Source organism: Scyliorhinus torazame, chromosome 12 (assembly GCF_047496885.1).
Source record: "Scyliorhinus torazame isolate Kashiwa2021f chromosome 12, sScyTor2.1, whole genome shotgun sequence".
Taxonomy (NCBI): Eukaryota; Metazoa; Chordata; class Chondrichthyes; order Carcharhiniformes; family Scyliorhinidae; genus Scyliorhinus; species Scyliorhinus torazame.
The window spans coordinates 204560789-204585978 of NC_092718.1; the positions used below are offsets into that span (position 1 = coordinate 204560789).

General features: G+C 47.0%; 1 protein-coding gene across 1 annotated transcript in view; it reads left to right on the forward strand.

Annotated features, from left to right (window-relative positions):
• LOC140386897 (LHFPL tetraspan subfamily member 7 protein) overlaps positions 1-25190 on the forward strand; it is a 313761-nt gene that overhangs the window by 132399 nt on the left and 156172 nt on the right. Inside the window, exon 2 of the mRNA XM_072469743.1 lies at positions 23414-23552. Coding sequence (XP_072325844.1) covers positions 23414-23552 — 139 coding nt within the window. The remainder of the gene's footprint in view (positions 1-23413; positions 23553-25190) is intronic.

Here is a 25190-nt window from a genome sequence, read left to right on the forward strand (position 1 = left end):
CACACACGAGGAGGATGTGCAGACTCCGCACAGACAGTGACCCAAGCCGGGAATCGAACCTGGGACCCTGGAGCTGTGAAGCAATCGTGCTATCCACAATGCTACCGTGCTGCCCATTAATTGCAGTTTGTAATCTTCCCCATCATGCGGCCAAGTAAGCCCAGGTCTCAAATAAAATATTATTTGATTTGTCTGTGCAATAGTAACAAAGATGCACATTTCTTGATTCTTGACTTTAAATGCCTTAGGAAGCAAAAAAAAAGAATCCCCGTGTGCATTAACCCATTTTCTGAGAGGTGAACACACATTCCAAAAAATGAGTAAGTAGGTATGTTCCTCGTTTGTCCACACTTTCCACAAACCTGGTTAAAATGAGAAAAAGGCATGAATTTCAGGATCAAATTTCTTGAAAGTGAATGAGAGTCGTAGAGTTTTGCAGCATGGAACGAGGCCGTTTGGCCCACCATTCCATGCCAGCTATCAAGCACCAATTTGCTCAAATTCAATGTTCCAGCACTTGGCCCGTTGCCTTGTATATAATGCCAAGTGCTCATCCAAATACTTCTTAAATATTGTCCAGCTGGGTGGGGGGGGGGGGGGGGAAAGGAAGGGTAATAATAATAATAAGGTGGGGTATTATTTGTTTTAAACATATTTCTCCAGGCGGAAGATTGAACAGGAGTAGGATTGCTTTTAATGATATGTCCCCAGGGTGGCATTTTTAATCATTTATATTTCTTGAGGCTTAGCTGCCTTTGTTCTCACTATCTCTGAAAGCCTGGGTCTGCATGGTCCTTAGATAACATCCCACAGTGCCTCACCATGCGCACCCTCAATGTACTATCATTTTAAAATTAATATTTAGAACATAGAATTCTTAGAGTGCAGAAGTACGGCAATTGGCCCATCGGGTTTGCACCGACCCTCTGAAAGAGCACCCTATCAAGGCCCACTCCCCCACCCTATCCCCAGGACCCCACCTAACGTGCATAACTTTGCACTCTAAGTGGCAACTTAGCGTGGCCAATCCACCTAACTTGCACTTCTTTGGACTGTGGAAGGAAACCAGAGAACCCGGAGGAAGCCCACGCAGATACAGGGAGACCATGCAAACTCCAGACAGACACCCAGTGCCGGAATTGAACCCGGCTCCCTGGGGCTGTGAGGCATCAGCGCTAACCACTGCCAACGTGCCGCCCACATGCTAGCTGTGTAAGTAGTAGCGCAGCTCATAGCTATTGTGGGCCTGCATGCGTTTCTGACGCTTACTGTGGTGGATTAGAATCCAAATTGATCCCAATGAACAATAATAATAATAATAATAATGCGGGCAGCACGGTGGCGCAGTGGTTAGCACTGCTGCCTCACGGCGCCGAGGTTCCAGGTTCGATCCCGGCTCTGGGTCACTGTCCGTGTGGAGTTTGCACATTCTCCCCGTGTTTGCGTGGGTTTCGTCCCCACAACCCAAAGATGTGCAGGGTAGGTGGATTGGCCACACTAAATTGCCCCGTAATTGGAAAAAATGAATTGGGTACACTAAATTTATTTTTTTTAAATAGAAGAAAAAAAGTAATAACAGGAAATGCTGGAAAAACTCAGCAAGTCTGGCAGCATCTGTAGAGAAAGAAATAGAGATAATGGGTGGAATTTTAAAAAATAAATAGAAATAATAATAATGGGCAGCACGGTAGGACAGTGGTTAGCACTGTGTCTTCACGGCGCCAGGGTCCCAGGATCGATTCCCGGCTGGGTCACTGTCTGTGCGGAGTCTGCACGTTCTCCAATCTTTGTGGGTTTCCTCCGGGTGCTCCGGTTTCCTCCCACAAGTCCCGAAAGACGTGCTGTTAGGTAATTTGGACATTCTGAATTCTCCCTCTGTGTACCCGAACAGGCGCCGGAATGTGGCGACTAGGGATTTTCACAGTAACTTCATTGCAATATAAGCCTACTTGTGACAATAAAGATTATTATTATATAAACAGAATCATTTCAGCCGCTGAAGCAATCCGCCTGTGCACGTACACCTGGGCAGAGGTAAGAGGGGAGGTCATTTGGATGAACCCAAAGTTAGAAAGAACGGGCAAGGCGTTTCGTTACTTGAAAGCTGCCACCCACATTCAGTTTGGTTCCCTGTTGGCAGGGGCCTGGCATCGAGCTTCATAATAAGCTTTTAAAACAAAACGTTAGACTTTATTACCAGGTGACAGCTGTAGCGAGCTAAGCAATTAGAAATGTCAGTGGGTATTCCCTTACTTTGATTTACATCCTATCCATTTCTGTCTCTTGTACTGTGTCAAGTCTGTAATCTGCCCTCCGGCTCAATCCCATTGTAAACAATTACCAGTTTAGCTGGGATACTTCACACCAATATAGCTGATAAATAGTGCCACCCTTCACGCAGGGGTGAGCCATAATAGGTTATGGATTGACGAGATTCTTCAAGGGATGATTACTGGCTGCATCTGTTTTGTTTCCTGCTCATTGCTGTGGACCTCGGAGTATAGTTTCAAACTAACTTAACAGTCAGCAGTTGAGTGCATTCGGCACTTCAATTCATTCAACTCGTGGGAGTGTGACAAAATGGACAGATCTAAGTATGGAGCTGGTGAAGGATCTGCAGGGTGAGATCAAACTAAACTGTTCGGATGTAAAAGTTGAAAGTTGACTGAGGTTTTCATAAGAAGGTGTGGAAACAGGAGAAAGTCTTGTCAAACAAGCCCATTCTCCCCTCTCTCCGCACCACCAACACCCCCCCCCCCCCCAACCACCCCCCCCCCCCCCCCCCAACCCAACCACTGTATCCCTCAATATTTCCTCTCTGTGAGCATGTGTCCCTTCAACCCATTTGTATTATCTCTTTCGACGGACTTGACTGGTAACTTCTACCTGTGGGTAAGAAGCCTCTTTGTCCTAACCTCCTTACTGTTAAACAGGAGGGCGAACGATTCTCCTGTACTTGATGTCGTCACTTACCTGCATGTTCATGACAAAATTCACCATCCCATTTTCCGTCATTTCTTGCTATGATCCTGATTTCAGGCACGATTATGGAGGATATTCACCCCACCCAAAATGTTCCATACCAGGGCAGTACTTCCATCAACAAGGCACAATGTATTATCGCAATATACTACAGTGTCTATCATGAGAATTAAACTGCGACGTTACTTTTATTTGCAAGTGTTATGTTCCTTCTCCAGCCAATGGTGTAAATAAAGCTCATTGCATTCTTCATTCATGTGACAAGCCTGATATTATTGTAACTGCCACCTCGCCCCCATGTGCTGGAACGAGACACTCAAGGTGCTCAGGGGAGATACAATGCCTTACTGTGCGCACTATTTAAAACTTTATCCAATTATCTTTAACCAAGCACATATTTTGGAGACCTCGTTGGAAAAAGGGATAGAAAACTAAATTAAAATAAGACCATAAGACCATCAGACATAGGAGCAGAATTAGGCCACTCGGCCCATCGAGTCTGCCCCGTCATTCAATCATGGCTGATATTTTTCTCATCCCCATTCTCCTGCCTTCTCCCCATAACCCCTGATCCCCTTATTAATCAAGAACCTATCTATCTCTGTTTGAAAGACACTCAGTGATTTGGCCTCCACAGCCTCCTGCGGCAAAGAGTTCCACAGATTCATCGCCCTCTGGCTGAAGAAATTCCTCCTCATCTCTGTTTTAAAGGACCGTCCCTTTAGTCTGAGATTGGGTACTCTGGTTCTAGTTTTTTTCTACAAGTGGAAACATCCTCTCCATGTCCACTCTATCCAGGCCTCGTAGAATCCTGTAAGTTTCAATAAGATCCCCCCTTATCCTTCTAAACTCCAATGCGTACAGAACCAGAGTCCTCAACAGTTCCTCATACGACAAGCTCTTCATTCCAGGGATCATTCTTGTGAACCTCCTCTGGACCCTTTCCAAGGCCAGCACATCCTTCCTTAGATACGGGGCCCAAAACTGCTCACAATACTCCAAATGGGGTCTGACCAGAGCCTTATACAGCCTCAGAAGTACAGCCTGCTCTTGTATTCTAGCCCTCTCGACATGAATGCTAACCTTGCATTTGCTTTCCTAACTGCTGACTGAACCTGCACGTTAACCTTAAGAGAATCGTGAACAAGGACTCCCAAGTCCCTTTGTGCTTCTGATTTCCTAAGCATCTTCCCATTTAGAAAATAGTCTATGCCTCCATTTCTCCTTCCAAAGTGCATACCTCACACATTTCCACACTATTCCATCTACCACTTCTTTATCCATTCTCCAATCTGTCCAAGTCCTTCTGAAGCCCACCTGCTTCCTCAATACTACCTGCCCCTCCATAGATCTTTGTATCATCTGCAAACTTCGCAACCGTGCCTTCAGTTCCTTCTTCCAGATCATTAATGTATATTGTGAAAAGTTGTGGTTCCAGCACCGACCCCTGAGGTACACCACTAGTCACCGGCTGCCATCCTGAAAAAGACCCCTTTATCCCCACTCTGCCTTCTGCCAGTCAGCCAATCCTCTATCCATGCCAGGATCTTACCCTGAACACCATGGGCTCTTAACTTATTTAACAGTCTCCTATGCAGCACCTTGTCAAAGGCCTTCCGGAAATCTAAATAAATCACGTCCACTGGTTCTCCTTTGTCTAACTTCCTTGTTACTTCCTCAAAGAACTCAAACAGATTTGTCAGACATAACCTCCCCTTGACGAAGCCGCAGTGACTCAACCCTGTTTTATCATGCACTTCCAAGTACTCCGCGATCTCATCTTTAATAATGGACTCTAAAATCTTACCAATGACCGAAGTCAGGCTAACCGGCCTATAATTTCCCATCTTCTGCCTTCCCCCTTCTTAAACAGTGGCGTGACATTAGCCACTTTCCAGTGCTCTGGGACCTTTCCTGCCTCCAGTGATTCCTGAAAGATCATCACCAATGCGTCCACAATCTCCTCAGCTATCTCTTTTAGAACCCTGGGGTCTAGTCCGTCTGGTCCAGGTGATTTACCTGTCCCTCTCCCTCCTCACTGTTCAACGTTCCAAACACTCTTTCCAAGTGAAGCAGCAATTTATTTGTGCTTCTTTTCATAGAATTTACAGTGCAGAAGGAGGGCATTTGGCCCATCGAGTCTGCACCAGCTCTTTGAAAGAGCACCCTACCCAAGACAGTCAGCTCTCTCCCTCAAAGGGGAAAGCAGACTATGGTGACTTTATTTTTCTAGCGGCAGTGACCACTTCAAAAGTGCGTCATTAGCTGTTAAAGTGCTTTGGTACTCCTGGGGTTGCACATGGTGCTATATAAATTGAAGTTATTTCTTCATGGTGTCATGGTATGAGGTATGGAAATCTCATGCTTGCATACTGGGGGATATTCACCTGTGTCTGGACTTGAAGGAGTTGCTTGTGAAAACGAGACCAGTCAGGTCATGGTCTGGAGGCTGAAATTAAACTGGGAATTCAAGGGTGTTAGTGAATGCAAGGAAAACTTTAGGATTTTCTGGTATTTAATCTGTGTGGTTGCACATCCCCCTTAAGGGGCACGCCCTCATGGTCCACGTGACCGGCTGGGGGTCCTATCGTGTGGGAGGTGTGGTGATATGCCTGTGCATAGTTCTGTACATAGTTAGCAATGCAACCTCCAACCAGCTGGTGGCGTCAGACATCTATCACGTGACTTGAGATACCCGCCGGTTGGTAGTAAGACGTATTAGAGGATGGTTGCACTTTGAGTAGCTCCAGGAGAATTCACTGAATTTATTTAGTAGCCATTGTCTGTATCATAGTCTGTTAGTTATCCTTCCACTTGTTTGTTCATAAATCATCTTTCTAGTGAAACAACAAGATGTTCTGTGTACATTATTACAACGGTTACATCACAGGACACAACAGGAGAGAGTGAACCCTGACCGATGGGGGGAAAACACGGGGCCCTGGGAGCAGCGTCTGGGGCAGAGTGGAGCCTAGAGCCAGAGAGTGAAGACCCATTACGCAGACTTGTGTGTACTGTTTACCACCGCTTGTTACCAATAAATCCTTGTTCCGTCATATTGGAAGCCTCCCTGGTATTGCCCACAGCCACCACTACTACCTGGTATGCCGATGATTCGTGTCAATGTCTGGCGATCGAGGGGGCGCGAAAATATGGTTCATTTGCGGAGCACAGATCTGGATATTATTCAACAGAGAGCTGATTAAACCAGCAAGATCAGCCTGCGATCAGAGAATGTAAACATTGATTCCCCTGCAGAGCTAGCAGTCCAATGTGAATCCCCTGCCTGAATGAAGCAGGTTAACTTCACACAGACTGCTGCCTAAAATTGATCCTTCCACCTGTGAACAGAACCCAGTTACAATCTAAAGCTGAGCCACAGTATCAGAAGATCTCAAGTTCAATCCCTGGTCTATGCTGATATTATTGTTTCCAGCCAATGTCGCTGTTGAATATTGCAATTGGCTGCCGGGCTGGGAGAGGGGAAATCAGGCAGCTTCCCCGCGACATTGTCCACTCAGTGACTCCTATTTGGGAGGTCGGGGTTGGGGATGAGTGGCGGGGTGGTGGGAGGACCGACTATAGCTTGGGTTTGATACTCACTCTTTAGTGTTCCGGTGCTTTCCTTTTCCAACTCACAAATGGTGACTTAACACAAGGACTAGAGGGGACACGCAGAAGAGTCAGCAGCTGCAGGAGCGGGGGTGGGCCGGGGGGGGTTGGTTGGAATCTGCCGCCTACTGCCTAAAAGTGTGGTGGGCGTAGATTGAATCACGGCTTTCAAAGAGGAATCATAATTGGCGAAAATACTTGCAGGGTGACAGGGGAAAGGCAGTGGGATGAGCTGAGTTGCTCTTGTTGAGAGCTTGCACAGACATGAAGGACTGAATGGCCTCTTTCTGTGCTAGGAACAGAGAAATGTAAGACTTAGCATAGAATTTACAGTGCAGGAGGAGGCCATTCAGCCCATCGAGTCTGCACCGGCCCTTGGAAAGAGCACTCTACCTAAGCCCACGCTTCCACCCTCTCCCCGTAATCCAGTAACCCCACCTAACCTTTTGAATACTAAGGGGAAATTTAGCATGGCCTATCCACCTAACCTGCACATCTTTGGACTGTGGGAGGAAACCGGAGCACCCGGAGGAAACTCACGCAGACACGGGGAGAAAGTGCAAACTCCGCACAGACAGTGACCCGAGGCCGGAATCGAACCCGGGACCCTAGAGTAGGAGCAGGAGTTGACCGTTTGGCATTTCGGGCCTGCTCTGCCATTTGGTAAGATCGTGGCTGATCTGGCTGTGGTCTCGAGGCCACTTTCCTGCCTGCCCTTCCCCCATAACCCTTGACCCCCTTCGTCTGTCAAAAATCTGTCTAACTCGGCCTTGAATAAATTCAACGACCCAGCCTCCACCTCTTTCTGGGAAAGAGAATTCTGCAGATTAACGACCCTCTGAGAGAAAGCAATTCGACCCACCTTCGTCTTAAAAGGGAACCCTCGTATTTTTAAATTGAGGCCCCTGGTTCTCGTCTCCCCACAAGAGGAAATATTCTCCCTGTATCCACCCTATCAGGATCTTCCATGTTTCAATAAGATCTCCTTTCAATCTTCTGACCTCCAGTGGGTATAGGCCTAACCTATTCAACCTTCCTTCTTAATCCCAGGAAGAAGTTGAGTGAATCTTCTCTGAACTACTTCTATTGCAACTATACCCCTTTTCAAATAGGAGACCAAAACTGCACACAGTACTCCAGATGTGGTCTCACCACAGCTGTACAGCTGCAGTAAAACATCCCTAATTTTATATTCTATTCCCCTTGTAATAAATGATAAAATTCCACTTGCCTTCCTAATCACTCACTGTACCTGCAGACTAAGCTTTTGTCACTCATGAACCAGGCCACCCAGATCCCTCTGTACCTCCGAGTTCAGAAATCTCTCTCCATTTAAAGAGTAGACTGCTTTTCTAATCTTCCTGCCAAAGTGGGCAAGTTATTGTAACCATTCTATGAAATTGGGCGACCCTTGAAATAAAAGCACTCACTGTGAAGTCAGGGCTGAGGTGTGTATCGCACAATATGGCACTGCAATTGTTACTGGCTCAGCTCACGTTCCAATATTGTATCCACACTGCTCACGAGCTGGTTAGAAAACATCGCTCTGGTCATAACATATAAATAGATCTGCACAGATTCATTATAATCTGTACAGGGATTCCACAAGACATTGGCAATTGTTGTTTCACAGCCTGCTCAGGCTGTCAAAATCTATTGGAAATTTAATTTGGACAAGACATAAATGTTGCTGTTGATACAGTGCACTCTATCCCACAGACTGTTTCTGCTTTATGTCAAATTATAATCAGCGGCAGACTCCTTCTTAGGAACAGAAGACTGAAGGGAGTGGAGTTGGAGGTGCTGTACTCACAAGGCACGGGGTTACGTCTATACAGAATTATGGAAACATAAAGGACAAAAATAAGACCATCCAGCCCCTCACGTGGCTCTTTGAGGGAACTATTCAATTAGTCTCACTCCCCCACTCTTTATTCGTAGACCTGTGCTTTTGTTTTTGTTTTATCCAACTCTATTGAATCTCCTTCCACCACCCTTTCCGGCAGTGTGTAAAATCAATACTCAATTTCCCTTACCCAGCATGTGTCAGCCTTGGCTGGGTTTGGTAGCATTGTTGCTCCTGAGTCACAAGTTTCAGGGTTCAAGTCCCACTCCAGGGCATGAGCACAAAAAGAAATCGAGGCTGGCGTCCCAGGGCAGAGCTGAGGGAGTGCTGTATTGTCGAAGGGCCCATTTTTCAGATACCATGGTAGATAGAGGCCCTTGTGCTCTTGGGTTGGGACAAAAGATCCAAAGACACAAATCTTTTTTAAATAAAAAATAAATAAATTTAGAGTACCCAATTCATTTTTTATTTCCAATTAAGGGGCAATTAAGGTGGCCAATCCACCTACCCTGCACATCTTTGGGTTGTGGGGGCAAAACCCACGCAAACACGGGGAGAATGTGCAAACTCCACACGGACAGTGACCCAGAGCCGGGGTCGAACCTGTGACCTCGGCGCCGTGAGGCATCAGGGCTAACCCACTCCGCCACCGTGCTGCCCCACAAAGACACAAAGACGACCAGGGGAGTTATTGTTGGTGCCCTGGCCAATATTTATCCCTCAGTCCACATCACAAAAAACAAGATTTCTGAGCGTTATCAAGCTCTGTGGGAGCTTGCTGTGTGCAAATTGGCTGCCACACTTCGCAAGATTGCAGCAGTGTCTACACTTCAAAAATACTTGATTGATTGTAAAGTGCTTTGAGATGTCCAGTAGCCACGAGAAGCGCTATTTGAACGCAAGTCCTTCTTTCTATTCCATGGTTCTTCTGCCAGTAATCTTAAACCTGTCTCCTCTGGTGACTGATTCCCCAGCCAGGTGCCAGAGATCCCCTTAAGCTGATACTGGAATTAATGACATGACGGGACAGGAGATATTTAAAACACAGAGACTGCTACGTATGTGTGGGCAGCTCCTTCGAGATCAGCGGCAAGTGCTGTCATTTAGCTGTAGACCGGCATAACCTGGGAGGGTTGATTTAATATCTTTGGATTCCTCTACCAGGTCCCTAAAGAGGCACTATTGAACCAGATGTTTTTTTAAACAGTTGTTAAGAGTGGTCATGGTCACCTTTACCGAGGCTAGCTTTCTCTCCAACGGTAGGATTTGAACCCATGTCCCCAATCGCCCTGGATTATTAATCCAGTGACACTGCCACAAGACCACCATCTCCCTCACAATGTGAGCCTATTTTAAAATGTGCTGGTTCCACGTGGATAAAGAAAGCACCTTGCATCAGAGTGGGAAAAACATATGTATATTCCCAAGCACTTTTGAACCAATGGATTTTTGAACCAATGGCTGGTTTAGCACAGTGGGCTGAACAGCTGGCTTGTAATGCAGAACAATGCCAGCAGCGCAGGTTCAATTCCCGTACCGGCCTCCCAGAACAGGCGTCGGAATGTGGCGACTAGGGGCTTTTCACAGTAACTTCATTGAAGCCTACTTGTGACAATAAATGATTATTATTTCTTTTGGAGGTGCAGTTACTGGTGTTATATTGCACTCAGGAAGGTTCCATGCATAGCAAGGTCCCACAAACAATAAATGAATGATAATCTGTTGGTGGTTTTGGCTGTTGGCCAGGGCACTAGCTGATCTTCATCAAATCTTCATATGAAAGGCCTTAATTTAACCTGTCATTCAAAAGACAGCAGATCGAACATTGAGGCTCTCCCTCAGCACTGCAATGGAGTGTTAGTCCGCAGACCATGGGCTCATGTCCAAATTGGGATCTGAACCCTCAGCAACAACTTGCATGATAGCACTTTAGCGTGGTAAAACATGGCAAGGCAATGTAATCAGACAGAAATCCACACTGAGTCACAGAACGAGACATCGGGACAGGCAAACAAATGTTTGGTCAAAGATGGGCGGGAATCTCCATGCAGCCAGACTCTGTTTTCTGGCGCAGCACGCCCCCGCCGGCAGCGGGATTCTCCGTCCCAGCCGCCGACCAATGGGGTTTCCCATTGTGGCCCCACCCATGCCGTCGGGAAATCCGCGGGCGTGAGTGCGCTGCCGGCGAAGCGGAGGATCCTGCTGATGGAGAATCCCACCCGTGGGTTTTAAGCAAGATCTTAAAGGAGGAGTGAACATTTTGACTCAGAGTTAAATGCGTTCACAACCGAGCTAAAATCTCACTTTCCTCCTTCACATCTGGTATTGTCTGTTTTTATTCCGGATTACCAACACTGCCAGTTGTTCTTCCTTATCTCAATTGAATTACTGCCTTCTACCTCACTGCCAACTATCCATTAAGCTGCATGTAATTAACCGTGTGCTGAGGTAACTCATTCCTTCACGAACTAGCCTGACAGCTTCATTAGGAACAATAGTGTTTGAACAAGGCACCTTCTTTTCAATGGCTGTATGTTTAGCCACACTTTGATTACAACAGATCTGAGCAGCAGAGTTGAATCAAAGCCAAAACCACAGCCTCCGTTTGTGTTCAGGTGTATCCCCTTTCGCCTCGCTTCAGACCTTGAGCCTAATTGACTGAAGTTTCGTGCTGCCATCCTGTCCGGGATTGTCTTGGGTTTGAGCAGCTGGAACCGAAGGTGAATCTCTGGAAGCCGCCTGCGAGCAAACCCAGGGGGAAGGCACAGTGGACATTCAACAAAATTGTTTTTCAAACTTTCTTTGAACACTTTGGATTTATTAGTCATAAAAATAATGAATATGGAGGGGGAAAAAACTGTTTTGTTAACAGTTCAAATTGGGTAACAATTAAGGTAGTTTGCCAGGAGAGTGGACCAATTGTGGGAATCTTTGGATAGGATGGTTTGAGGGGGGGGGGGGGGGAGTCATGTGATGTAACCTTCAAGCAAGCATCCAACCCAAAATAGCTGAGATACCGTGGATAGCAGGGTAGCATTGTGGTTAGCACAATTGCTTCACAGCTCCAGGGTCCCAGGTTCGATTCCGGCTTGGATCACTGTCTGTGCGGAGTCTGCACATTCTCCCCGTTTGTGCGTGGGTTTCCTCCGGGTGCTCCGCTTTCCTCCCACAGTCCAAAGATGTGCAGATTAGGTGGATTGGCCATGCTAATAGTGTGGGACTTGGAGCTGAACTTATAGTTGGCGGTATACCTACTGTCCTTGACCATCTGAGCTGCAGAGGTCAAAGGTTTAGAAGGCGCTGATGAAGAAGGTTAATCAAGTTGCTGCAGTGCATCTTGTGCAGATGTTGAAGCCACGGCAAGTTTGTGGTGCAGAGAGCAAGCGTTTAACGTGGTGAGTGGGGTGCCAGTGGCACAGCCTGCTTTGTCCTAGACCTAGATGGTGATAAGCAGAGGTTCAGATGAGTTCAGCTGTGCAGAGGAGGTATGGAGAGCCACCAGCCGGAAGAGCATTAGAGTGGTCTCGTCTAGAGCTAACCAAGGAATGGATAAGGGTTTCTCCTCAGTGTCCCAGTTTGCTTAGTGTGATCTCAATTTGCAGTTCATGTTTACCTTTGGATCAGAGGCAAAATCCAGATGAGTCCTGAATGGCTTGCGTATTGTGCCTGCACAGACTAACTTTATCTCATCTGTTAGTCCTGATCGATACCTTACTAATTGCCCTTGAATTCTACATTGATAAATGGGCCAATTCTACACTTAGGCAGCATTTGTCACACACACATGGCGGACTTTATATTGAATAAAAGATTAATCTGTGTAAAGCTGCATGAAGGTTCCATAAAGATGCCAATTACCAGCATAGATCTCCTTTGAGAATGAGACATTTTCAGCGAATGTGCTGGGTCCACATTTGTGCTGGAAATATCTGCAGTGAGCAGTAAGTACCAGGTAAATGAGGAGGGCAAATGTCTTCCTTGAACCAGCAACAAGGGACATTGCCCTTTCAACCCAAAGGTACATAGGAACAGGAGGAGGCCATTCAGCCCTTAAGCCTGTTCCTCCACTACTCAATTAGATCATGGTTGATATTCAGTTTAACCTCTTATACTAGTCCTACATCCCTTGATACCTTTGGATAACAAAAGTCTATTCAGTATAGCATGAGTGACCCACGCCATCGGGACTTCAGGCCATCGGGACTTCAGCCCATCGGGGGTGAAGCGTTGGGGGTGAAGCGTTGGGGGAGGGCCTCAGGTGACATCCTGAGGCCGTCCATACGGCATGCGCCGTACTCTGCGAGTATGCCGTTTTGGAAGGATCGGAGCTTCGCTAAAGTGGCGCCGCTCCCGATTTCACCGCCAACGGGGATTCTCCAGCCAATCGCCGAACGCGATTTCAGTATCGGAGACCAGAGAATCCGGCCCTATGTGTCCTCGTTCTACACTCTCCAAAGAACAGAAATTCTCCCAATCAACTGTTCCTCTTAATACCTTGAAAACCTCATTCAAATCAGCCTTCCAAATTCCAGGGGCTTGTTTAATCTCTCCTTGTAGCTTCACCCTTGGAGCCCAATTGTCATTCTAGTAAATCTATGCTGCCTTCCTTCGAAAACCATAGACACCATAGAATGCCCACAGTGCAGAAGGAGGCCATTCAGCCCATCGTGTCTGCACCGATCATCTGAAAGAGTACCCTACCTAGGCCCACTCCACCGCCCTATCACCATAACCCCACCTAACCTGCACATCTTGGGACTGTGGAAGGAAACCAGAGCACCCGGAGGAAACCCACGGAGACATGGGGAGAATGTGCAAACTCTGCACGGTGATCCAAGGCTAGAATCAATCCCGGGTCTCATGCGCTGTGAGGTAGCAGTGCTATTCCATACCCTTCCTAGGTTACGGTGCCCAGAAATGCTTATGGTATTCCAGGTGGGATTTAACTTGGGCTTTATATAGCCGAAGCACCCACTGCACCATCAACAAGAATACATTATTCCCAATGCACCATTATTATACAGCGACTCGCAATGTAAACATACAGTGGATTACAACAGAGGCCGATACATGTCCCCATTCTCTCTTACGGCCAGGCAGACAATGAATGGACGTCGTGAGGCACGTGGAGCCTGATTAAAATCACAAGCATTATGTGGTGAATGTATTCACCATAATGCATGCATGATACCATAACCTATGACCTATGACCTGGAAGTGGTGATATAAAGTGCTTCCAGGTGCTGTCATGTAACCCTGGTATGGCTCCGCCTCTGGCTCCGCCCACACCAGGGCATATATAGGCCGGCCTCTTGTGGGCAGCAATCATCTGTACTACTGACTCTGGCTAGGCAAGTTCATGACTAATAAAGCCTTATGTTCACTCGCTCTTGCTGCCTCTCTGTGGATTGAAGGTACATCACATTAATGGCCAGTGATCCTAATTTGATTGGCAAGAATCAGACACACACCCATCATTGAATTGCACAAACCCATACTAGATCGGCAGGGATCAGAAAGAATTATGGGCAGCACGGTAGCATTGTGGATAACACAATTGCTTCACAGCTCCAGGGTCCCAGGTTCGATTCCGGCATTGGGTCACTGTCTGTGCGGAGTCTGCACATCCTCCCCGTGTGTGCGTGGGTTTCCTCTGGGTTCTCCGGTTTCCTCCATCAGTCCAAAGATGTGCAGGTTAGGTGGATTGGCTATGCTAAAATTGCCCTTGTGTCCAAAATTGCCCTTAAGTGTTGGGTGGGGTTACTGAGTTATGGGGATAGGGTGGAGGTGTGGACCTTGGGTAGGGTGCTCTTTCCAAGAGCCGGTGCAGACTTGATGGGCCGAATGGCCTTCTTCTGCACTGTAAATTCTATGATAAATTCTATGAGTACAACACACTGGGGGTTCCTATATCTCCTGGACTGCAGCAGTTCAAGATGGTGTGTGGTGAATGTAAGAATATATTGTATCATGTGTCTGTGGAAGTAATGTTATTAGAAGAACTTAAGTTAAGGTATCCATGTCTGCAAAAGCTGTGATTAAGGGTTTAACAGCTCGACAGGCTGTGATGTCACTCATGGGCGGGACTGGGTCAGTTTTTAATTTTGTTTCTCATTTTGCCCTCTGCCTGTTTTTAGTTTAATTTTTAGAGATCTGCCCTGGTTTTGGAACAAAAACGAGGTGTGTATCTCAGACTGACTTCTGAAAGCATCTCTCCCAAGGACTTTGTGAATAAATCTGCAGGCCGTTGATTGCTAACTGTATTAATAAGCGGCATTTGACCTGTGTGTGTGGATTTTGCTTGGTTGAAATGTTAGGAGTAGATGGGAAAGTCTCACAGACCTTTCTTTTTTTTCATTAAAACTGTTTAACTGTTAATTGAATAGCTATTTTTCCTGAGATGTTAATGGGGCTAATGCTGTGTTAAAATAAAGGGCGTGAGCTTATTACACTCCCGGGATTCCCGGCAGCCATTACACCTAGTGAGTTGTCACAATCTGGGTCCTGCCCATTGTGTCTTGCAAGGCTAGGTGTGTTTAAGAATCTACTTAGCCGTACTCGCACCGGATCTAACGGCCATCCGGCATCTATCGACCTGGCTGAGGCGACCCCAGCAGGGCCATTCAGTACTGGTTCCCACACACAGGGACCAGGCGGTACGGTACCTGGATCTCCCAGGTGATCAGAGGCCGCAGGTGGTCAGCCCCTATGTAGGGTGGCATCCTAGCACAGCTGGTGCCACCAAGCACCTTGGCACTGCCAGCCTGGCACCCTGGCCTGGCATTGCCTGGGTTCCCAGATGGCATTATCAAGCTGGAATGGGCATTGCCAGGGTGCCAGGCTGGCATTTTGCCCACACCAGTATCGGGCCCGAGGGTGCCCTGCCCTTGTGAGGTCGGGTGCTCAGCTGCTATCACCCTCTTCTCCAGGTCTGGTGGCTGCGTATTTAAATCCTATAACAGGCTTGAAGATCATAATCACGGTTGGTTGTCCAGTGCGATCTGACCGATGTTTGCCCGTCCTGAAGAGAGGATGGCACCGTCAGAGTTGCTGTCCTGCAGACGAATTGCTGAATCAAGGCCCTATCCGCCCGTAAGATGGATTTGAAGTTCAAGCAGGAAGCGCACCTTGTTTCCTAGCCAACTAATGACATGAAACAAAAATGATTTAATGTTTTCAACTGTTGGTTCAATATCACTAGTTAGTGCAGAACACAAGAAAGTAATAAGAGCAGGAATAGCCATTGCAATCTCTCAAGCCTACTTTTCCACTCAATAAAAACACAACTGATCTTCCACACAACTCTACTTTCCCGCCCAAAACCCATCCCTTGATTCCTTGATCCTCGTAAGTCAGTCCACATGATTTTGAATCCTCAACCACTGAGATCCATAGATCTTTAGGTAGAAAACTTCATAGATTCATAATCCTCTGGAGTGAAGAAACTTCTCTTCGTCTCAGTATTGCATAGCCGATGTCTTATCCCAGTACAATGATCCCTGGTTCTAGGCCCTCCAGCCGGAGGAAACAGCCTCTTCGCATTTGTCCTGTCAAGGAATTTCCATGAGTCCATTTTTCATTCTTCGAAACTCCACAGGGCACAGGCCCATTCTTCTGAACCTGTCCTCAGCATTTTTATTCCAAGATGGCTACCGCATTTTGCCCACATGACATCAGTCACTGCCGTTCTCAAGTAATTTATTGCGCTATTGAGTGTTCCATTTCCATGTAAGTGCACATCATTTTGTAAAACAAGGGAGGCAGGTATTATGATAGATTTGGCCCTTTTTATTTGCTCTGAGGAGCTGGGTGGGACTGGCGAAGTCTTATTTTTGTGAGGGCCACGAAGAACCCAGCACGAGATTGTAAAATCAAACAGAGAGTAACTTTATTTACAACAATATGTACACAGGGCCAGTAGCTCACTGCTGGTTCCCTCTCCAGCCGGTACCATACTGGCCAGCTCTATTCAGCTGCACTGCTAATGATTGCCCCCCCACCATTGGGGGAGCTCATATTCCTCAAGTAACATGGGGTAACCAATTGTCCCCAGCCAATAGGATCCGGTCAGACTGTACGAACAGCCAGTTATCATGCAAACGTAATGTGGCGCCAACAGAAGTCTTCTCGACCTGGGAGGCTGGGCAGGATGCCGCGGATTTGTACACGGCTCCCTTGGCTTCGGGCAGCACCTGCCGTGTGATTCTGCTCTGACCTGAACATTCCAGTGAAGTGGCTGCCCACCAAACTATCTATCGTTCTCCATCCCTGCTGCTTCTTGTTCGGGCAAACACAAAATATGAACAGGCAATGGAATAGCTCTTACCTCTCGCGAATAATTAACTCGCGCTGCTTTCTGTGGACAAGGTGAGGGGAAAGTTCCCCTCTTTCCGTGGTGCAGTGTTTTCTTTTTTTTGGAGGAGTCAACTTTGCAGCTGATATCCTCTCCGTCCCTGCCCAGTCCCTGGAGCTATTAGTATTCAAGTAACATTGATAATAACAAACGTATTACATGCATGAGGAGGTTGCACCATTGATGCACGTGTCATTAAGCTACTTTTGACGAGTTTCAGTGGCTGGCTTATGAGCAAAACTCACCTTCTGCTGAAATATGCCTGACAGCTGCTTAATTAAAATGTACTCGGGTGGAAAAGCTGTTTGGCACAGACTAGGGAGCAGGGCCCGTGACCAGGCTTGGCAGTGCCAATCTTCTATTGGAAAGCCTAACTTTAAAAGAATTGTGAAATAAAAGAAGGGCTGGTGAATTAGCGATAGACAGGCTGTGCACTTGCACACTGCCTCACCTCGAGATGAGTCAGGTACCATGGGTGAGCTGAAGGTGTGTGGCTGTCCGTGGACAGAGCTCTTCCTCAGATTCTCTGGTCAGCAGAGAAGATTTGATTATTTTTTTCCTGGCTCAGCAGGCTTGCTGCGGCCCCACGTTCTAATCAGCAAACTAGGTAATCATACTCCCCAGTTGGATAGCGGTCAGCAGAGGGAACCCTGGGTGATTATTGCTTTGCCAACCCATTGGGTACCGATGGTGTCTCAGCAGCTGTGCTGGCTTAGACCAGCTGGACACTGGAGGGTGAAGCTGGGACATTTGGTTTGTACACCTGAACTTTCCATGCATCTGCTGGCAGGAACTCCTATCAGTCATACAGGTGTGGCCCAGTCTCTGACTGGTTTTCTATTCTATTTCAGCCTATCCCTGGATTCTGCCAACATAGGGGCAGGTGCAACTTGTGGCAATTGGAATATGGTAGCAGCAATCGTTTTCTATTTTGTCACCAATTTTCTGCCATCCCCTCCTGATAGGGAAGGGTGAGGGGCAGGTGCAGTGGAATAGCGGAATGGTGACCCCCTGGTACTGTCGAATTGCATTATGTGAAAGCCCAGGTAGAGAGTGCCGTTGCCTATTTGGTTAATGCCCACATTAGCACAACACACGCCCAGGAAATAATAAGAATCTTTATTGTCACAAGTTGGCTTACATTAATACTGCAATGAAGTTACTGTGAAAAGCCCCTAGTCACCACATTCCGACACATGTTCGGGTACACTGAGGGAGATTTCAGAATGTCCAAACAAACGAACAGCACGTCTTTCGTGGGAGGAAATTGGAGCACCCGGAGGAAACCCACGCAGACACAGGGAGAAGTGCAGACTCCACACAGACAGTGACACAAGCCAGGAATCGAACCTGGGACCATGGAGCTGTGAAGTAATAATGCTACCCACTGTGCTACCGTGTATTGTACACAGGTGCACTGTCCTCACAAGATATTGTACACAGGTGCACTATCCTCACCAGGAATTGTACACAGACGCACTATTCTCATCAGGTATGGTACACAGACGCACTATCCTCACCAGGTATTGTACACAGGTGCGCAATCCTCACCAGGTACTGTACACAGACGCACTATCCTCACCTGGTATTGTACACAGATGCAATATCCTCACCAGGTATTGTACACAGGCACACTATCCTCGCCAGATATTATACACAGATGCACTATCCTCACCAGGTATTGTACACAAACGCACTATCCCCACCAGGTATTATACACAGGCGCTCTATCCTCGCCAGATATTATACACAGGCACAATATCCTCACCAGCTATTGTACACTGGCACACTATCCTCACCAGGTATTATACACAGGCGCAATATCCTCACCAGCTATTGTACACAGGCACACTATCCTCACCAGGTATTGTACACAAACGCACTATCCTTGTCAGATATTATACACACGCGCAATATCCTCTTCGGGTGCTTTACACAGGTGCGCTATCCTCACCTGGTATTGTACACAGGCACACTATCCTCACCAGGTATTGTACACAAACGCACTATCCTTGTCAGATATTATACACACGCGCAATATCCTCATCGGGTGCTTTACACAGGTGCGCTATCCTCACCTGGTATTGTACACAGACGCACTATCCTCACCAGGTGCTGTATACAGATGCACTATCCTCATCAGGTATTGTACACAGGCGCAATATCCTCACCAGCTATTGTACACTGGCACACTATCCTCATCAGGTATTATACACAGGCGCAATATCCTCACCAGCTATTGTACACAGGCACACTATCCTCACCAGGTATTGTACACAGGCGCAATATCCTCACCAGCTATTGTACACAGGCACAATATCCTCACCAGGTATTGTACGCAGCGCTCTATCCTCTCCAGGTATTGTACACAGGCGCACTATCCTCATCTGGCATTGTGCACAGGCACACTGTCCTCGCCAGATATTATACACAGACGCACTATCCTCATCAGGTATTGTACACAAACGCACTATCCTTGTCAGATATTATACACATGCGCAATATCCTCATTAGGTGCTTTACACAGGCACATTATCCTCACCAGGTATTGTACACAGGTGCGCTATCCTCACCAGTGTTGTACACAGACACACTATCTTCATCAGATATTGTACACAGACGCACTATCCTCATCAGGTGTTGTACACAGGTGCGCTATCTTCACCAGGTATTGTACACAGATGCACTATCCTCACCAGATATTATACACAGGCACACGATCCTTATCAGGTGTTGTACCAGACGCACTATCCTCACCAGGTATTATACACAGGCACACTATCCACATCAGGTATTGTACACAGGCACAGTATCCTCACCAGGTATTGTACGCAGCGCTCTATCCTCTCCAGGTATTGTACACAGGCGCACTATCCTCATCTGGCATTGTGCACCGTCACACTGTCCTCGCCAGAAATTATACACAGACGCACTATCCTCATCAGGTATTGTACACAAACGCACTATCCTTGTCAGATATTATACACACGCGCAATATCCTCATTAGGTGCTTTATACAGGTGCGCTATCCTCACCTGGTATTGTACACAGATGCACTATCCTCACCAGATATTGTACACAAATGCACTATCCTCACCAGGTATTATACACAGGCACACTATCCACAACAGGTATTGTACACAGGCACAATATCCTCACCAGATATTGTACGCAGCGCTCTATCCTCGGCAGATATTATACACAGGTGCAATATCCTAACCAGGTATTGTACACAGGTGCGCTGTCCTCACCAGGTATTTTACACGGGCACACTATCCTCACCAGGTATTTTACACAGACGCACTATCCTCACCAGGTATTGTACACAGATGCTCTATCTTCACCAGGTATTTACACAGACGCACTATCTGCAGCAGGTATTTACACAGACGCAGTATCCTCATCAGGTATTGTACACAGGCGCACTATCCTCACCAGTGTTGTACACAGATGCTCTATCTTCACCAGGTATTTACACAGACGCACTATCTGCAGCAGGTATTTACACAGACGCAGTATCCTCATCAGGTATTGTACACAGGCGCACTATCCTCACCAGTGTTGTACACAGATGCACTATCTTCACCAAGTATTGTACACAGACGCACTATCTTCACCAGGTATTGTACACAGACGCAGTATCCTCATCAGGTATTGTACACAGACGCAGTATCCTCATCAGGTATTGTACACAGGCGCACTATCCTCACCAGGTGTTGTACACAGACGCACTATCTTCACCAGGTGTTGTACACAGATGCACTATCCTCATCAGGTATTGTACACTGGCACACTATCCTCATCAGGTATTGTACACAGGTGCACTACTCTCACCAGGTATTGTACACAGGGAAGTACAGACCAGTGAGTCTCACGCCAGTGGCAGAGAAACTATTGGCGATAATTCTGAAGGAGAGAATCTATCTCCACTTGGAAAGGCAAGGTTTGATCAGGGATAGTCAGCATGGCTTTGCCAGATGGAGGTCATGCCTAACAAATTTGATTGCATTTTCTGAGCATGTGTAGATGAGGGTAGTGCAGTTGATATAGTTTACATGGATTTCTGCAAAGCCTTTGTCAAAGTCCCATATGGGAGACTTATAAAGAAGGCAAATACACGTGGGATACAGGATAACTTGATAAGGTGGATTCAAAACTGGCTTAGCTGCAGGAGACAGAGGGTGATGACAGACGGCTGCTTTAGTGACTGGAAGCCAGTGCCCAGTGGTATACCACAGGGATCTGTGCTGGGTCCCCTATTATTTGTCTTGATATAAATGACTTGGATAACCATGTGTGGGGCAGAATCAGTCGGTTTGTGTAAGACACAAAGATTGGCTGGGTGGCTGACAGTGAGGTCGAGTATCTTGGGTTACAGGAAGATGTAGACGGGATGGTCAAATAGGCAGAAAAGTGGCAAATGGTATTTAACCCTGAAAAGTGTGAAGTGAAACACTGGAGTGAGTAATGTGACAAGGCAGTGTTCAGTGAATGGCCTGACACTGGGAAGTTCCGAGGGACAAAGGGACCTTGACATATTTGTCCGTAGATCTCTGAAGGGCAGGTTAATAGGTTGGTGAAAAAGGCATATGGGACACTTGCATTTATCAATCGAGGCATAGATTACAAAAGTAGGGAGGTCATGATGGAGCTGTATCGACCAATGATGAGGCCACAGCTGGATGGAGTATTGTACGCAATTCTGGTCTCCAGGATAACCGAGATCAGGATATAAGGCTGCCTGTAATGTAAATCAGACTGTTTCGTAATATACGTGAGAACATCCTGTGATATGAGACACGGCTGTAATGTAAACGAGACAACATAATACACACAAGTCCATCCTGTAACACAGATAAGAATAGATTGCAATGCAAACTATTCTGGCCTGTAACATAACCAAAGTTGGATTGTGATATAGATAAGTTAGGGCTGCAGTATGAGTGAGGTTGGCCTAGAAGCTAATTGCACTTGGGCTGTAATATTAATGCGACAGTGCCGCTGTTGTCAGCAGAGAATTATCCATGGAGGTGGTTTTCCGGGGCTCCGACAAGAGATAAAACAGTCCATTAAAGATAGGTTACCGCTAACAACGTGTTGGTCACCATCTTTTACCATTGACAGCGTGTAGGCCACATATGCAGGCCAGTGATCCAGGGTTCACCTAGTTTCCCTTTGCAGACCTTCTTCCAACATTGGGGAGCCTTTGTAGCCAAACACCTGTGATCCTGCCTTCATTTCAGCTTGAAGCACATACGGTTTCCAGTCAACAGTCATGAGATAGCATCCTAAGGGCGGAATCCATTGGCCTCTCTATGGCAGTGTGTGGAGGCAGGGAGGGTATTATCAGGCAGGAGGGCAGCAAGTAAGCATTCTGCCCACTGTCCCACCACCAACCTGAAAAACCTGAGGCAGGAGAAGGCCCGTGGTCAACCTTCCCGTTCCACCACCAATCGATGCGCTTAAGTGGACAATTGATAACCACTTAAGGCCTCATGCCACCCAGTGGCGGGTGGGCCTGTTGCCACTCGGGCAGTACAAGTAAACCTGTGCGGGCTACTTTTCATCTCTCAGAAAAGACCCTCCTCCATCAAAGGCACTCAATGCCTGATCGAGGGGCCTTGCCAACTAAGAACCATCACCATGTCCTTGTTGTCCACTGTCCATGAAACCTCTTAAACCCCTACCCCATGACCCTAATTCCCCCTTCCACCATTACTTACCTGGGTCCGGGGACCTCCAGTTAGAGTCTTTCCTTGTGTAGCCAGTGTCTCCCCTGACCCCGCCCCACCCCACCCCACCGGCATCCCCATCCCAGGGAAAGACCCGCTGCTGACCTCTCCACTCCCTGATTGGCTCATGCTTTGGCAGGCCTTCCCTTAACGAGATAACACAGATCTCCGTACAGCTGGCAAGTGAAGCTCCCATTGCCTCTACAAGGTTCCACCCCTGGATTGGGGACACAGGCTCAATTCACCTCTGGTGCAGTGAAAATATGATCAGGTTTGGTACATCACCTGAGACCAGTAGTGACCATGTACATGCTGCCCTGTGTCATTTGTACATTAATTGTGCATTTAACTGGGTGCACAAACTGGAGATTTACTTGTGCTTGGGAACAGACTGAAACTATCGTGGTCGCATTAGGAGATCTAAGCTTGTAATATGTATCTCTGCAAATAAATGATCTTATGGGAGTGGGTAGAGATTAGGCTCCTATTTCTCCTTCATTGTTAGAGAATAGAATAAACTCTACGTGAGGTATATTAAGCCCTGCGTAATAGGGGATCTATCCTTTTGTGTGCACACATTGTTTAAATACAACGCAGCATCTAAATTTGCTTGATCTGTTAACTATTCCAGTCACAAAAGAGACCGGTACAATTCAATGCAATTATGAATTCCATGCTCTTCTTCACATGTGGGCTATATGTCTGTTTAAGACTGCAGAGGAAGTAGGACAGGAATAAGCCCATTAATCACGCCTGCTGAAAGAGTTGTATCTCCAAATGTGTGCGCGTGGTGAGAACCAGGACCTAGCAGCAAGAGGTCCGCTGGCTAATTGAAAGTTTGAGCTGAGAAGTGGGAATGAAACCTTTGTCCATCTGTTGATGTTTCAGACGAGTGCTGTTCTGTGCTCCGGAGGCTGCGTTCTGCTGGCTGCCAGCGCCCTGTTGGCTATTGTTACTGTCTTCCTGCCAAGTGGACTGTGTGAGAAGAGGATCTGCACACTGGCTGGCTACATGCAAACAACTGCGGGTGAGTGATCCGACTCCTGCACCTCTCTCTCTCCCCCCCCTCTCTCTCTCTGTTACAAAGTCCAGCAGTCTGTCACAGTGATGTCGATACCAGGGAAGCACTGTGTGGGACTTACAAATTGGTAATTGAACAGACAGGGGTATGGAATAGGATATGTGAGGTTAATTGCAAATTGTGCGATGTCCCACCTGCAGTTTGCATTAAGATTCAGGTGAAATAAACCAATCCATGTGATATTAATTGACATCCCGTGTAGATTTGTCAGAAAGATCTGTAAGCACAGTGGATAAAAACACACAGACGGCACACATTTCCTGATAGGCATACCAGGCAGGAAAGGTTCCTCACTGGCAATCACATTCAAAATTGACCCTATTGTGTTCGAAGTTAGTAGATTGGTTTTTCATCAATTATCTGCCTCCTTCTCCCCCATCCTCTGAGCATTCATTTTTTTTTGCTGGAATATAATTCCATGGGAGCTCAACTAAGGGGTAGACCTTAGATTTTACAATTACAAGGGGGCACAAGTTCAAGGTGAGGGGGGGATAGGTTCAGTGGAGATGTGCGGGGGAAGTTTTTTACACAGAGGGTGGTGCTGGCCTGGAATGCACTGGCAAGTGAGGTGGTTGAGGCAGATACGTTAGCGACCTTTAAGACTTATCTGGATAGGCACATGAACGGATGGGGTATAGGAGGATACAGGCGGTTGGTCTAGATAGGCCACGTGATCGGTGCAGGCTTGGAGGGCCGAAGGGCCTGTTCCTGTGCTGTATCGTTCGTTGTTTGACCCATGTTTCAATAATAATGCCAGGAAGCTGCTTGAGTCTGAGACTGATTGTAACCTCCTTGCTACTGCCAAGCCAGCACACATTGTAGATTAAACCTGGGATCCTCCTTGTCAATATTACTCAATTATAAAAATGAACAACAACAACTTACACTTATATATAGCGCCTTTTGTGTTGCAAAGTGCCCCAAGGGGGCTTAACATGAGCATTATCAATAAAAACCTTCTTAAAGACCGAGTCACAGAATGAGACATCACGACAGCTGACTAAAGGGTTGGTTAAAGAGGTAGAGGTTTCAGGAGCAACTGAAAGGAGTGGATACGTTTAGGGAGGGAATTCTGTTGTGCGCAGCCTTGGCTAAAAGCGTGGGCACCAATGGCGGACTGATTGGAATCACAGGTCAGGGAGAGGCCAAAGTTGGAGATGCGTAGATATCTTGGTGGGTTGTAGGAGACTGCAGACAAGAGCGAGCGAGCGAGCGATGAGGCCCATGGAAGGATTTGAAAAACAAGAATGAGGATTTTAAATTTGAGGCATTGTCAGACCAGGAGCTGAGCTAAGTCAGCGAGCACAGATGTGATAGGTGAAGGGGACGCACTGGGTAAACAGCAAAACCTTGAACAATAATATGATTGGGTGGGTGGGGGAAGGTTGTGCCATGATGGTTGGAGACAAGTTTCCATTTGTAACACCGCTACGTGGTCACAGTTTCAACCCCATAATCCAGATCAAAGAACAAAGAAAAGTACAGCACAGGAACAGGCCCTTCGGCCCTCCAAGCCTGCGCTGACCATGCTGTCCGTCTAAACTAAAATCGTCTACACTTCCAGGGTCCGTATCCCTCTATTCC